The 15,525-nt window shown below is 42.4% G+C and overlaps 2 protein-coding genes across 3 annotated transcripts in view; one reads left to right on the top strand and one right to left on the bottom strand.

Annotated features, from left to right (window-relative positions):
* thnsl1 (threonine synthase like 1) overlaps window positions 1–15,525 on the top strand; it is a gene marked incomplete at its 5' end in the record, with an annotated part of 333,814 nt that overhangs the window by 194,391 nt on the left and 123,898 nt on the right. The window lies entirely within an intron of this gene.
* On the bottom strand, window positions 6,192–15,425 carry and1 (actinodin1). 2 transcript variants are annotated; one of them, XM_084341093.1, is made up of 8 exons: window positions 14,173–15,425; window positions 13,929–14,080; window positions 13,566–13,657; window positions 10,124–10,168; window positions 8,932–9,077; window positions 8,364–8,771; window positions 7,726–7,980; window positions 6,192–7,636 (listed from the first exon to the last, which is right to left on the bottom strand). In XM_084341093.1, the coding sequence occupies exons 3-8, from the start codon at window positions 13,636–13,638 to the stop codon at window positions 6,626–6,628; spliced, it is 1,938 nt and encodes a 645-aa protein (XP_084197219.1). In that variant the 5' UTR covers window positions 13,639–13,657; window positions 13,929–14,080; window positions 14,173–15,425; the 3' UTR covers window positions 6,192–6,625. The 2 variants fall into 2 exon arrangements, with proteins under 2 accessions (XP_084197219.1, XP_084197220.1); XM_084341094.1 differs by lacking the exon at window positions 14,173–15,425 and having other exon boundaries at window positions 13,929–14,084.

The raw sequence follows: 15,525 nt of genomic DNA on the forward strand, positions 1-15,525 counted from the left end.
ATGAGTGTCATGAGGAAAAATTCCCATTAAACTCCTGAATTCAGATGAATGTTATAAAGCCTCTTGAGTTTAAGAGGACAAGAAACAAGTCTAATATCTTTTCTTATCTAAGATGTTTAATCACCATAAAATTAGAGTTTGCTCTGGTAGAAGCTCACGCAACAGTTAGGTCAACTACCCCACAGCAAAAAGAGTCAAAGGCTGACTGTTTAACACGACTCAAACTCTTGGAAAGTGCAGGTCTCTGATGTCCTTGACGAAGAGCGGAGGCAAAGTCAGGGCTCATGGAAAGTTGACGAGGGGGAGGGGGGAAGAAATGAGTAAGAATAATGAATAATACGTGAGGTAAAAGTTTCCCTTTAAATCCCCTCATATTAATATTGTGGACTCTTCTTCGGTCTAATCCTGCAGATACAGAGCCGGTGTAAATCTGCCTGTGGAAACCGCTGACACAGTCTTTCTCTGACCTCTCTTTCTCTGATTGTGAAACTACGTACGGCGATGATGCATGAGGCTCTCTCACATATCCATGAATCTTAAAGCAATACACCTACGCCGCCAAACAACGCCAAGACGTTTTGCTTTCCATTTTTCTGGTGTCGTTCATCAAACTGTCAGAACAAAATAAATACAAACATTAAAATGAATAAATCCACGAGAAAAGTTCAAGGTTTTCTTGAAACGAGTTTTGAAACCTGAAACAACAGACTTGATTCTAAAATAAAACTTTCAGTAGGTCTCCAAAAACCTTTTAATTTACCCAGAATATATTGAATAATTACAAGGTACAGTACAAACAGGAGGCTGACTTTATGTCCTTTTACAGCAGCTTCTTCATGAACAGGAGTCAAAGGCTGCATCCAAACGCAGACTCAGGGTTTTTGCAGGTGCTGGAGGCTGGCCGAGCCCACAACTGACCAGATCTCTTAGTTGCAGCTGCGAGGTCGGACAAGCGTGACAATAAGAAACATGGAGACGCAGGTCCGTTTGGCTGAGTGCCGCAATGTTCCTGGTGATACATTCACGATGTTGAGGTCTATAAACACGACAAAACTATGCAAATTGAGGCCAAGTCAGAAGAGAGAGACAGAATCTCTTTCAGGAAGGTTTATTGTTTTTTTATGATTGAAACCGAGATACAGCAGAAATTTTTTCTCAAGAAAAACATTTCAGGATAATTGTTTTCATTTTTTAAACGGAGTGAAAAGTAATTTCTCTGGGCGGAAGAAAATCTCCTGAAATTGTTTTTCATGTTCGAAACCAAGTTACAAAAAATATTCTGGAGGGAATGTTTTTTTTTCAATTACGTGTGAGAAACTGAGTGAAATTAATAGTTTCCAGGAGAATTTTCTTTAATGTTTTGAATGAGATTTTTTTTTTCTTTTGTGAAACAGAAATTTCTTTTCTTTTTGTCTAAAACTGGCAGAAAATACTTTTTTTCTAAAAATACTTTTTTCCAAAAATACTTTTTTCAACAAAATACTTTTTTTTTTTTCAAAAATACTTTTTTCAAAAATACTTTTTTCAAAAAAAAGTAATGTAATCAAGACGTATTTATTGTTATTATGATCTTTGGGCCTGTCCATCAGGGGCTTTTATCGCCTTACAGTCTCGAGCCCCAGCAGACTCGACGTGATGACTGTGAAAACGTCGCAGTATGTCTGAAAGACTGACATTCAGCTCACAAGTCTGGAGGGAGGACAACTTGATTCAGCCAAACGAACACCTAACTATAAACTTTAATGTTCCCTGCAACTCCACTGTAATTACATCACTTTCTCTCTGACACAGGTGACAGAGCACAGCATATTTCTGTATGACAAACCTCTATGACTGTGAGAGAAGAGAGAGGAGGAAGTGATAACTTTACACTGAACCGCTCGTGCTTCACATCACCGCGTCTTCTACGCTGGATTATTTCTGTGTATGGAGACGCTCGGTGAACGCAGCCTTTGTTAACAAGACGCCTGCTGTGTGTTTGTTGCTCACCGCTCTCACCCTCTTCTTCTCATTTTCTGGAAAAAAGTGCAGAGGTGTGCCCCCCGGAGATGTCATTCCACCTGTTAATGTTTTTTTCCAGCTCTGAGCACAATGTGACAGAAGCAACGCCGTCCTTCATTTTCAGTGATGCATCATGCTGACATACCGTGACAGCCTGTGAGTCACTTCCAGCTGTCCATCACGTGGAGGATCTGATGTTATGGCTCAGAATTCATTTTCATTTGTGTCCTCATCTTATTAGATATATAAGATTTTATTTCATGATCTTTAATTTCTTTTTAAAGGTTTTTTCCCTTTTTCTTTTTCTTTTTCTTATGTTTTTCCTTTTTCTTTTGCTTTCATTATTTTTTTCTTTTTTCATTTTTTCTTTTTTAAAGCTTTTTTCATTTCCTTTTTTTCTTTCATGGTTTTTCTTTTTTCCCTTAACGTTCATGATTTTTGTTGAACATAATATCTAATTGTAGCACAGAGGACACTTGAAATTAGAAAAATGGACATTTAGCCAATACAAATGTGGAGATTTATCATTGTCTGAAGACGCCTTAACACCAAACTTGAACTCTTTTCTATTTAAGACTAAAATCTCACATAATACCAGTATTCAAAAAATGATGATGAGTAAGCAAGAATTTCTTTAGAGGCTAAATTATCCTGACAGAAGTTACGCCAATATACATACAATCCATGCAATGCCTCATAGCTGTCGTTTTCAGCCTGGTTCGGTCTACATTAAAGAGTAAATGAAGGCAGTATTTCATGTCCACTGTGAAAATAATTTAACAGCTAACGACAGAGGTGTTAAGGATATGCAGTAATTAGTCTGACAGTGTGAGCTATTGTTAGTCACTGCTGCTGTCAAGGCTGATTATTTGTTGATGACTGACGTCCACCTTGTCTCCTGTACATCTGCAGCCACAAGAGGGAGTCCTGATTCGCTGTGTGTGTGTGTGTGTGTGTGTGTGTGTGTGTTCGTAGCTGTGCAGGGGGTATGACTTTGTCAGCAGCTGGAAGGCAGACTGACTCAGAGCCTAAATTTAGGAGTGATGATCTCCTCCCCCCGTTACACAAACAGATGAGACTCACGCCATCGTTTACTTCCTACACTTGCATCGAGTTTGTCTCACGCTGTCTTCTCTTTGATTAGTTCCTCTTTAGTGTCTTTTTCCCTGCAGGAGTCCACAAACACAGTGCTAAAGATGGAGGCTCTTGATCTCCTCTTCTCTCTGTACTTTATCTTTTTTCTTTAATCCCTCCTCCTGTACAGGAAACGCATGCTCCACTGACCTTCCGCTGACACGGTCTATTTAATGTTGTGACAACCACAGAATTTATGTTTAGCGCCTTTCATATTTCCAAAGGGAGCCTCAGACGTCTGGACTAATTGCAGCTCTCCTTATTGAAGACTCTATGCTGCCCCTCAGTGTTGAATACAGATCTTAACAACAGGTGACAGGGTCATATTTCACACTCGTTATCCCTGTTTTTGAATTGGTAGATTAGGTTGGCAATGTTTAATTTTTGCTTTTGTTTGAAAAGCTAATTAAAAGTTGGTTTGACACAGTTCCTTGTAATTTTGCTGTAGCCCAGCCTGAAGCCAACATTTCCAAAATATCTGAGTAATAATTACTTTTATGGGTGACACAACTTGTTTGCTTGGAGGTTTACTTGAACATTTTTCAATTTCGTACTGCATCTAACAGACACGATAACAGAACAAGACTGATAAAGATATGAATAATTGTTTATGCTTATGATGAGAGGAAAGCATCTTTTATTGAGTTTAAGCCATTACTGGAAATTGTCGTATATCCTCAAAAAATTAGTGACCAAAGACATACATTTTTGGATATTATCAGAAAGTTAACTTCATGAAGACACAATATCCTAAAGCGCAAAAACAGATAAAAAGGGACAATAACCAGCCCTGTGAACATAAAGGAGATAAATCAATGGGTACAGTCATGACCTCATCGGCAGCGGAAACTTTATCAGCATCCATTTATGAAAACCTTTCCTACGGCCCCAAGACAAAAATCACAAATCAAAGGGGTATCAGTCCAATTCAGGATGATAGTAGAAGACATGATTAAAGGGCTTAGGATTAGTCTAAAAGCATATTTGTGTTTCTGCCCCAGGAGACGTACAGTACAAGAGAAGTAGCATGGTATCAACAATGAATCCACATTTTATGGGCTTCCTGGTGGAGCCACACCTGTCGACGACCCACCGACCATAAATCTTTCGACTCCTGCCAGACCCACTCCTCCTGGAAGCTCTTGCCTCTACTCGAAAAACCAACGTGTCATTTTCTCTAACAAAGTATCCTAATATCTTGTCAGAAAAACGTGCAGTATTTTGGTTTTTGTGCCTAACCGGACCACAAGCACAGGCTTGTCACAACATAAAATATAAAATAGAAGAAGAAACAAAAAGTTTCAACATATCCAAGGTTTGAAGAAACGTATATAGCCAATATCTATTTAGGTGTTTGGATTGGTCTCCAACAAGATCCGGTCATACTTTTCCGATAAACTCCTCCAATTGCACGCTGGTTCAAGTTTTTGAGTCCCTGATTAAAAGTTAGGGAAACTTTTTATCTTGCAGTTGTTTTTAAGAAGGTCTTTCTGTCAGATTTGACATTTTTTGCTTGTCACAACAGCCTGAAAGATTGAGTTGACATTTAAAAAACTGCACAACCACCATCTCAGATAATGAAACAGAAGACTTACCATCTACAAATGTGTGAGACTGCCTCCTCATACATTACACGTTTGATCTTAAAAAGTTCAGTCCAGGCTGAAAACTAGAAAACAATTTTTAGTTGGCAATCTGATTATTAACCCTTCGAAAATAATTTACAGTAAAGATGTACTCCAATGAAAAGGCATCGCTCTCTCTAGATGGAGCCTACAGTGACGGTGGTAAATTATTTTAAAAGGTAGCACAAGTCTGAAGTTTTCTGCAACAGTCTGAGCACCACAACGGCTTAACTCCCTCGAGGCTTCAGAATAGCTGCTGCTGTTAATGTGTCTGAGAGCTGTCCGATCGATGAAGTCAAGCCTCTGCTGTCTGTGGCAGCCTCTGACTCATGCTTTGTGTATTTGGAACTGGAGAAAACCAGCACAGCAAATGAATGATGTCAGAAAAGGGTAAAATGACAGCAGAGGGGCAGAGAAACCCCTTCAACTTCCACAGACGGGCCCACAGGAAGTTTTTTTTCCAATGTTGTTTGACTTTGCTGACAAGTCAACCTGAAAATCAACTTGTTCCTGACGTCACAATGTTTTGGGAAACCTAAGAATGAACGGAGAGTCAAGGTTTAGGTCCAGGAAATCCTTTTAAAGGGGAAGAAAGTTCAAATTCATCCCGTAACTGACTTCTTTATCTACTGTTACTTTCGGATCGACTTTTGGGAAGTTGGTCTTTGCATATGGGCCAAAAGTTTGAGTAAAATGCTACACCACCAAAAAGTTAGCCTGTTGTACAAAATGGAAACTATGGAAACCCATTCTGAAAACTACAGGTCATCAGTCATAATTAGCAAAATAATCCAGATTATGAGAAGCTATAAATCAATATTATGGCACTATGTGAGACAAATGTCAAAATGTTTTACTTTCCAAGGAAAAATTTGCTCTTTAAAATCTAAAATATGAGACAGAAACTCACAAAGAATTTTTCATTGTTTTTTTCTAGGTTGACACTGCAATAGGAGCGGGCGCACACCTCCTCCCGATGCCGACTTTGTTGACGTATTCCCTGGCACTCCTTTGCTGCTGTAATAATCACTACGGCCACTAGAGGTCCCTGCTAACAAGGGACATAAATATGGGTCGTAATAAGCTGCTTGCACAGTCAACCTATATTTATCTCTTGAAGACGGGCTCTGCTACAGAAGTGTCTCTGGATCCTTTGACACTTCATGATTTATTACACATAAGGGGATCGGGAAGCTTAAGACTGAGCTTTATTTATACTGAAATTTAGGATATGTTGGTGTATGTCTGCTGATTTCATTTTGGCCGTTCTTTTTTTTTTTTTTATGGCTGGTGAGGTTTGAGGGAGGGTAATGTGTGTTGGTTCACCACTTTGGTCCAGGCTGATATATCTCAATGACCAGTGGCTATTATGGTTGAGTCACGTAAATCAGGTTCAGTCAAATTTCGTTTCGTTAAATGAAATGCAAAAACGGCTTTCTAGAGCTTTTTTATTAGAACATTCAAAATGAAAAAAATCTTTACATAATCCATCACTGACAAAAAGCAACAAACAAATAAAAAAAAAAAGGTGAGATGCACAAAAACAGAAGCAAAGCTGAGCACTGAGAGGTCATTACACATTCGAATGGTTTGAGGAGCTGAAAACTGGAAAGCAGTAGGCCAAAGCAACAGGTCTAAAGCGGCGAAAGAGCTGAAAAGAGTTGAAAACATTTCTGGAACACCCTCGGCTTTCTGAGCAGGTGGATGTACGTGTATGTACGTGCTCATTGGGTCCATAGACTTCTCTCAAGTCCCATATCTGGTCCATGTAGGACTTACTGCATGAAGCGATCAAGGGCTAAGCTACAAGAACGCGTGGGACTGTGTATTCATGTCCATCTGCATGCATGTGTGTGTTGACATGTTTATTTCTTGCGGTAGTCGTCCGCGTAGGCTCTGTGATCATACTGGTCAGGGACCTGGTCTGCATAGCGCCTCAGTATGTCCTGGAGGCTGGGCATACCCTGTGAGAGTGGCTGGAAGGGCATGAGAGGCTCCTCCTGGCCGCTCTGGTAGGGCTCCGCCTCGTATTGGTCCTGCTCCTGCTGCTCGCTCTCTGCTGCCCCCTGGCTGTGGTCCTCCTCGACGTGATGCTCAGGCTGGACCTCAGGTTGGGTCTGCTCAGGCTCGTAGCGACGCAGGCGGCAGTCACGGTCGTACTCAGGGTCGCAGTCTTGGTTGGAAGGCTCCAGGACGCCGTTTCGGGTGCCGTCAGAGTTCAGGTGGGGCTCGTAGGCTTCCGCGGGATAGGGGATGCGACGGTGAACTCCAGAGCGTGGCTCGTTGGGCTTCACGGGGTAGCATTCACGATCGTAGCCGATGAAGCAGTCATAGCCTTCCTTGGTTTTACCTGGGGGACCCAGAGGGTGGCGCTCCTCCTGGGCAGGCGCTTCATAATTGGGGTTAGAAAAAGGGTACTGCTGCCTGGGAGTGGGAGGTCCGCGACGATGCATGGCAGCTGCTGCCTCACGGATTGCCTGGAAAGGATCGTTGGGGTTGGACTCTGGAGCAGCCTCCATGCGTGGAGTATATGGGTCATTCACTTGAGCCTGGGACATGTATCTGCGCAGCATGGCGTATGGATCCATAGCTGGAGGAGAAGCTGGGGCGCTAGCCTGGCGGTACATAGCATAGGGATCAGTAACCCTGTTAGCATTAGCATTAGCATAAGCATCCCTAAACATGGCGTAGGGGTCGTTGTTCTGCTCAGCAGGAGGAGGAGCACGAATGGCAGCAGCCTCTTCTTTTTCCTCACTTCTGTAGGACTCAGGGGGAGTGGCAAATCTGGTGGCGGTAAGAGGGTTGCAGCCTTCTTCCAAAAGAGGGTTGCAGGATCCAGGACCAGCAGGGGCAGGGGGGTTAGGAGCACGGGGTGCCTAGAGGAACACATAAAAGTAATGAGTGATAATCAAGGCAAACAAATGAAAACAAAAAACCAGGAAGCAGCTGTTAAAATCAAACTGACCACAAGGGAGGCAGCGTAGGCACAGAGGGGATCCCGAAGTGGATCACAGTTGGGGTACTGAATGTAGCGACCAGACGGGGCTTTCTGCACCAGTTTGGGTTTGCAGTTGGGGTCTTTCTTGGGGTCACAGCCGAGGTGAGCGTAGGAAGGCAGAGGTCCGGCAGAAGGTGCGTACCCATGTGCCGCTCTCAGGTGGTATTGCAGACACTCCACGTCGTCGGAAGCGCAGATACGCAGCAGTTCAGCCTTCTGCTCCTGAAACACGAGAAACAGAAGCAGATATGACCTTGGTGTTCAAGAAACTACTCTATCTTGCAGTTTAAAGACACTGAATGTCGAGAAAATCGGCAAATCCAGGTGAAAATTAGAGCAGATAAGTGTTTCCAGCCATTTATTCTCAGAATTCCCAAATTGGATCGATTGGATGAAAGACACTGGGACATTGTCTAGATTAAAACTACCACAAGGGGGCAACAAAGTCCAATATTTCCTAGAAAATTCTGGAAATGGTGGCTTTTAGTTACGATCTTCTACTACTAAATACACTTTGTACATTTTCAATACATCATATCCTCCAAAAAAAATTTGATATCAGCCTAAAATCTAAATTGCAGTATAACGACTGCCTTAAGTCAGACCTTGGAGAGGAACGGCGTTGCAGATGGGGCATAGTAGTGATACCCTGACTGTGGGTCCTTGGCTGGAGCAGCAGAGCGAACGTAAAGAGGAGCTGGAGCCTTCGCCGGTGCTGGGGCAGGGGTGGCAGCCGGGAGCACCAGGGGCAGGTAGGGGCTCTTTCCCTGAACCAAAGCAGCATACAGGCAGTAGGCGTCCTTGGTGGGGTCGCAGGTTTTCACTGGTGCAGGCTTTGGGGGCTCTGGTTTGGGCCTGGTGGTGTGGGTAGCCACACAGTTGGGGTCGTCAGAATCGGCGCAGGACTTGTAGATCTCGCCCAGGTGGCGCAGGTAGGCCTTGTAGGAGCGACGTCCTTCAGCGCGGTTCTTGTTCTGGAGGTAGGTCAGGTAGATGCGGTCCATCTCCTGAACCTGAGAGGGGAGGAGGAGATCACTGGTGAGCTGATTCAGATGATGCATGGGCACAGATTAGAAACAGAAATAAATACTTCCATCCATCCATCCAGAGTTGAAAAACCCAAAGACAATCTTTTTTGGGGGTTTGCGGGTCTGTTTGTGTGTGTATACTTACTGCCTCAGCGTTGCCGTTGTCAGTGAAGTACTTGTACCAGCCCCAGAAGTCAGAGTTTTGTTTGTACCAGCTGATGTTCCTGCGGTTGCGGATCAGCCTCCTGTGTGACTCTGCAACAGCCGCCTTCTCTCGGATACTTTCTCCCCCTGAGGCATTAAAAGAAGAGAGAAAAAGACACCACTGATCCCGAGGCTTCTGTACTCAGACATCAAATTCAAGGACTTTCTTGTGACTTTTAAAAGTTTATAACGAGACATTCAAGGCCCAAAACTTGACATCATTAAGCCCTAATCGTTTGCTGCTGTTGTGCGTTAGATATCGATCACAGGGTCAAGTGTTGATGATGCTGCATTGGAGCGAGGTGAGGTGATGAATTTGGCCGTTAATCTTTAATCAAAACGGTTACATGGACTCATTTTTCAACAACTTTCATGGTCTTTCACCCCCGGCAAACTGCCATGGAGTACCTTCTAGAAACAAACACCAGTGTTTAAAGGTGCAGTGTGTAGAACTTAGTGGAACCTAGGTAGCAGATTGCAACCAACTGAACACCCCTCATCTCATAAATCTACTGCTTTAATTACAGTAATGTGATGATTATATAGAACAACTTTATAGCCTCGAGCAGGGGTGCCCAAACTTCTTCTCTTGGAGGGTCAAAACTGAAACTATGACAAATTCTCAATCATTGGTGCCTTCTTGTAAACTGTTTTTTCATGTTTTTATTGATATAGGCCACTTCTTTGGAGATCAAAGTAGAAAAAGTCACCAGAAAGAGACTTAGGAGGGACTATAAACTTTGTGAAACGCTATCTATGACAAATTTGTAACAATTTAGGCCTTCTTGCTCATTCGGCAAACGTTAGACATGACGATTTTTCTTTCTTTGAGTAAAATATTTGCAAATACAGCCGGGAAGTGAGATCCAGTCACTTGAGATGCATTTAATGTCAGTGTAAACACTAATGAAAATAGTCCCTAAATCCCCCTAAATCCTACAAACTGGACATTAAAGGATCAGTTCACCTGTAAAGTTTTGCAGTCCACAAATCATTTCTGGAGCTACACAGCAAAACAGCTTTTCAACATTTGTCTAAACTACTGAAGTGGCCGGGGATTTATTTTTAAACTTAAAAAAACTTTCGGGTGAACTTTTCTTCTGTGTGTGTGCAGGTAAAAATCAGATATTTACCATCTCCTTTCGACTTTTGCACAATCGGTCCAGCAGACAAGAACGCTGCAAAAAACAGAGAAAAACAAAAACAGATGTAAAATCCAGAAGCTGCTGAGGTGAAGATTAAAAGTCAGTTACACGAAGCAATTTCCAGGAGCTAAACACGTCCGTAAAACGTAAATGATATAAATGACATTAAACCTCAAACACTTTCAGCCAGATATTATTCAGTAAACAGGACAGGGGTAATTGGCTGAGCCTGAGGCGCTGGCGACTGCAGCTCTTTGTAGATTTTATAGGTGAGCCCGTAACATCAAACCTCACGCTGTGTTTTCAAAGAGCTGCGTGTGCACTCTCTCAGGTGTGTGCGTACGTGCACTGTTTGACCCCATGCGGCTGAGGGAAACGGCGGATTCAGCTCTGTTACACTTTGCTTTCATCTCCGCAGGGAAAAGGTGTTAATGCCTCACAGAAGGAGAGGAAGAGGAGGAGGAGGAGGAGGAAGAGGAGCAGATGACAGGTTTTAAAAAGAGAGATCCAGAGGGGATAATTCAGGGTTATGCGAGGCGTGTCGGTAGCGGGAAAAACCATCAATCTCCTGATTAAAAAACGAGTTTTGATAAGCTTTGATGGACTAATCAGGAAGATGTGAAGCGCACTGTAGCGTGTTAAGGTCACAGATGAAGAAGCAGAGGCATGAGTGTGCAGAGAAATCAAAGAAAGAAGGTGAAGGTGACCCGAGGTGATGGAGCGATATGGTGGTGGAGGAGGAGGAGGAGGAGGAGGAGGGTGGGCTAAATGATGCTGTCTCAGTGTATCCGCCGTGTTGTGCTTTACGAGCCTGTAAAAAAAAAAAAAACTGGCTGGCACATCTGGAAACAGCCGAGCTTTAAGAGGGCAGAGGAGGAGGTGATGCTGACAGCTAGTAATTTTTTACAGGAGCAGAAATGATGAAAGAAACTGCTCCTCCTTCTCCTTCTTCTACTCGTTCCCCCCCATTTTTAACCATCACACGGTGCAGTTTTAAAAACCATTTGTAAAGGGAAGATGAGACCGTGGCCCTGTGTAAATACGCCAGTCATGTGGAGAGCAAACTGGAAACAGGTGGTGGAGGAGCAACCTGTGTTCATGTGGAAGGATTACAGGTGATATATGAACTCCACGGGCCGCGCTAGAGCCGTACTGTATGATGTACGTGAAGTACGTCTGTGTCCGTGACCCGGTGAAGGACTGAAACCCTCCGCAGCAAAACTACATCTCAAGGTTTGTGAAGGTGAGGGGTTAGAGTGTGAATCAATAAATCAAATATAATTTATTTATAAGTGTTTTGAAGAAGCAGGATCAAAACAGGCTGTAAACCAGGAGGTGAAATATTAATGTTAAGCGGATCGTTTTGAGAGTGAGGAGAAAGAAAAGTGATGAAAGAGGAGGAGAAGAAGAAGAAGAAGAAGAAGGACGTAAAGGAGGAGAGGAAGCAGAAAGAGTAGGAGAAGAGAAGGAAGAGGAGAAAGAAGAGAAGGACAAGAAAGACAGGAAGGAGAAGCAGGACAAAGGAGAAGTGGAGAAGGACAAGAAAGAGGAAAGAGGAGGAGAAACAGTAGAAGAAGAGGGAGAAGAAAAAGGGGGAGGAGAGGAAGCAGAGCGAGAAGGAGGAGAAAAAGAAAAGGGAGGAGAAGGAGAGGAAGAAAGAGGGAAAAAAGAATGAGAGGAAGCAGGAGGAGGATGAGGAGAAGGTAAACAAGGAGAAGGAGCCATAGAAGAGGAGAAGAACCAAACAAATAAAACATTTAAAACAAACTGTTGCTGATGTAAGAGGTTTGTGTCGCTGAAAAGGAGACAGACTTTATTGAACATGACAACTGCTCAGCAACAATCTGAGTGTGAAACGACTGTCTGTTATGTTGCATGTATGAAAGTACATTCAGCTTTCAGCGTCACACACACTCATCTTTCAATGCCCACAAAATTACCCCATCATTTTAAGACTGTCTTGATGTACCAGCTCTAAATTATGGCATCGCTGTGTAATCAGAACTTGAATGATTCAGTCATTTAAAAGACATTCGGACACGTCGCCTCGGACTCTCTGAGGGACTTTTTATCAGGTAAGTCAGGGTCTTTCAAAGTCTGAGACAACTTTTCAATTTCACACAAATCCCGGACACCTCTGGGACTCATGATTCTGTTATTTGATTCCAGAGACGCTCGACAACTGAGCCGAGATGTTTTCACATAACTTGAGATGACAAATACAAAAAAACATCTGACTGAAGGAATTTGTTTGTTTGTGACAAATCTCACACATCCAACCTCTTCTATGTGCTCTCCTCCTGATAACTACTGTAATATTTTAATTCCCTCAATCCACTGACTACAGTGATGAACTGTAACTAAGTACATATACTCAAGTACTGTATTTAAATACAGCTTTGAGATACTTGGACCTGAGTATTTCCATTTTCTTCCATGTTATACTTCTACTCCACTACATTTTCGAAGCAAATATGATACTACTACAATTTTTTGCTAACTTTAGTTACTTTGCAGATTTCATGTTGCATCAGAGCCAAAGTAGCACATCTTTAAATTAACTTATTTAACTTTATGTAAACTGGTTAGTTGGGTTCTAGTTTTCCCTTTTGCGTTACAGTCAGTACAGTTGTTATGACTTTAAAGATGCTACTAATGCAGCCAAACTATTACACTGATTTAATGTAACTTTAATAATTTAAGTATGAATTTAAGTATGTATTACTTTTCTTTTGTACATGTATGAAGAACAAGGGTTGTCATGGCCAGATCAGACTAAAAAAAAGAAAAGTAAAATAAATGCTGAATATTGGATCTGATAATCAGCCAACATATGTATAATTTACTTTTACTTGTACTTTTTATACTTGAGTACATTTGTTGCCAGAAAATTAAGTTTGATACTTAAGTAAAAGTCTTGAAGAAAGACTTTTGGGTAGTTTTAACAACACTGTTTAAAAGTTTTATCGGTTAATCAGAAAAAAAACGTAAAATAATTTTTACTCAATTAATGAGGTAATCATTCAAACGCAGAAATGTTTGCAACATTTGATATTTCATAACTGAATAAACACGCCGTCCTCAGATGGAGATAAGGTCCCCGGATCGCAGGTTACTTTTGCAGGACGCTTCTAAGTTGCCACCTTACCAGCTTCAAAGTAAAAAAAAGTGTTTTCCTTTAAGGATAGTTTGTTTTTTCCTCTCCAGAACTAATAGAGCACCTTTAAATTACCCAACAGTATATTAAACAATTCAAATCAGCTCTGCAGAGGCCTTTTTTTTCCTTTACAGAGTGGTTTTACTGCGTTTACACCAGCAAAGGATCTCAGTTCTTCTACTTCTTCTTTCTAAACACCATTTTTTATTCAGATCCTTTAAACTACTGCCATGACTGTCCAGATGGTGACAGATATTTCCCACGTGCACTCACCAGGCAGCAGCATCACGGCCAGCACAGTCGTGATGAACACGCCGGAGAAACTGGTTCTCCTCCTTCCAGCCATGACTTCTCCTCCTCCTCTCCTGCAAAAACAAGAAACACACAAACACTCAAAATGATGCCTTTTATGCCTTAAAATCTTGGTACACAGCAAATGTCTGCAGCTTGGCTTGACTTGTGAGCTGCAGCTGCACACTTAGAGCCAGGTCTTCTTTGCCACAAAGCTCCCAGCTTGGCTGACGCTGCTGCTTTGTCACCATAAAAACAGAACCAGGTGTTCCTCAGTGGTCAAACTTGACTTCAACCTGAACTTGAATCCCTGGAAAGTACCAAAGAATCAACACAGTCTCTTACCTGTCGTTATCTTTTCGGCGTGGCTGTGTGTGGATCCAGATGTGGACTCAGACGAAGCCTCACAGTCCACCTGGGCTCAGACACTTAGTTTCTGTGGGTGTGTTAGAGGCTCCTGGTGCACCCGGTCCCCGCGGCCCTTCTGACTGACTGCCCTGACGGAGGGTTCGAACACGGTTTTAAACCCAACACGCAACGCAACAAGCACTCATTAACGCGCACACACAAAAACACACACAGGGACCACCTGAGGGGGTCAAGGGCCGTCTCAACAAGACGCCTGATTGGTCCGATCCGTCAGAAAGTTTCAGCCAATCGGAGGCACCGTAATTAAAGACAGGGAAGAGAGAGAAGGTGGGAGGGCTTGGAGTGGAGATGGAGACGTGGAGAGACGGTAGAGAAGTTGAGTCAATAGGTGTTTTTTGATTTATTTATTTATTATTGGTGATTAATTCTACGAGTCACATTTAAGGTTCGAGATCAGAATCTGGATTATTGTATTTTGGACGCAGAAGCGGCAAAAACAAAAGGCAGAAAGGGAAACAAAGAGAGAAAACATCAGGGAATAATGACGGAGCCGAGGTGCCACATAAGCAACTTCTCAGAGACCCTCAATGAGGGCCAAACCACAGTGTTTCAACCTGAACACACACACACACACACACACACACACACACACACGGGGACAGCTGGTCTACACATGAGGAATTTGATAATCTACAGTTTCCTCCTCAGTTTAACTGTGTTCAGGCATGCCAGCCTTGTAACACACACACATACGTACACACACACAGTAATCTTACATGGTCTCTGTAAAAGCACCTATGATGGATGATGCAACATCAGCACGTCTGACTGGAGAAGACGGTGAGTCCTTTACGACACTCAGCAGTCTCATCATGTCCAAATAAATCATGTTTATGTGGAAGGAAGCTGTGTTGTGTTTTTAGTCTTTGTGCTTTAACGGAAACTTCCACACGAGCCAGAACTTTTTTATTTCCTGTTTAATGTACACTGAGTCATATAGTTAATGTACAGTTATTGTATTTTAATATTGTGGTTGTTTTTTTATAGTCTGAGCCTTAATCCAATTAAGGGACATCTTAAAGTCCCTGAACATTTAGATTCAAATCTTCAGCTTTTCTCATTAAGCATTAAACATTCATAACTGTTTGAATGGATCCAAAACGTTTAACTTTGCTGCATATTTGGTTGTTAAATGTAAAGAGTTTAACACACTTTGTTACTCTGCTTCATCAGGACTGAGCGGGTTCAGGTTTTGAGTTCTGATTGGTGCTCGGAGGCAGGTGACATCACCGTTTGCTCGTCCCGGTGGTTTGTAATGGGCGCGGCTCCACCGGCAGAGAAAAACATAAATGCAGGACTTGTCACGAGACGTGAGCAAAACTGTCTCTTATTTTGGCGGGAAGAAAATTGTATTCATGTCGTCCCCTCGCTGCTCCAAATAAAAAGCTTGCTGAGAAAGTATGGTTCGATAGTTTCACGATGTATTTTTGGAGAAGAAATTCAAATGCTGGATTTTAATATTTACAATATTATTGAGATTTATGAGAAATATTTATCTTTTCCATAACTGAAT

The sequence above is a fragment of the Pagrus pagrus genome, assembly GCF_965226575.1.
Source record: "Pagrus pagrus genome assembly, chromosome: 20".
NCBI classification, from domain to species: domain Eukaryota; kingdom Metazoa; phylum Chordata; class Actinopteri; order Spariformes; family Sparidae; genus Pagrus; species Pagrus pagrus.

Bases quoted from the DNA above. Each gene is read 5' to 3' on its own strand.
- and1 (XM_084341093.1), bottom strand. From the start codon at position 13,638: ATGGCTGGAAGGAGGAGAACCAGTTTCTCCGGCGTGTTCATCACGACT. The intron at 10,169-13,565 runs GTGAGTGCACGT...TGTTTTTTGCAG, and splicing joins GGCCGTGATGCTGCTGCCTG to CGTTCTTGTCTGCTGGACCG. The intron at 9,078-10,123 runs GTAAATATCTGA...TTAATGCCTCAG, and splicing joins GCAAAAGTCGAAAGGAGATG to GGGGAGAAAGTATCCGAGAG.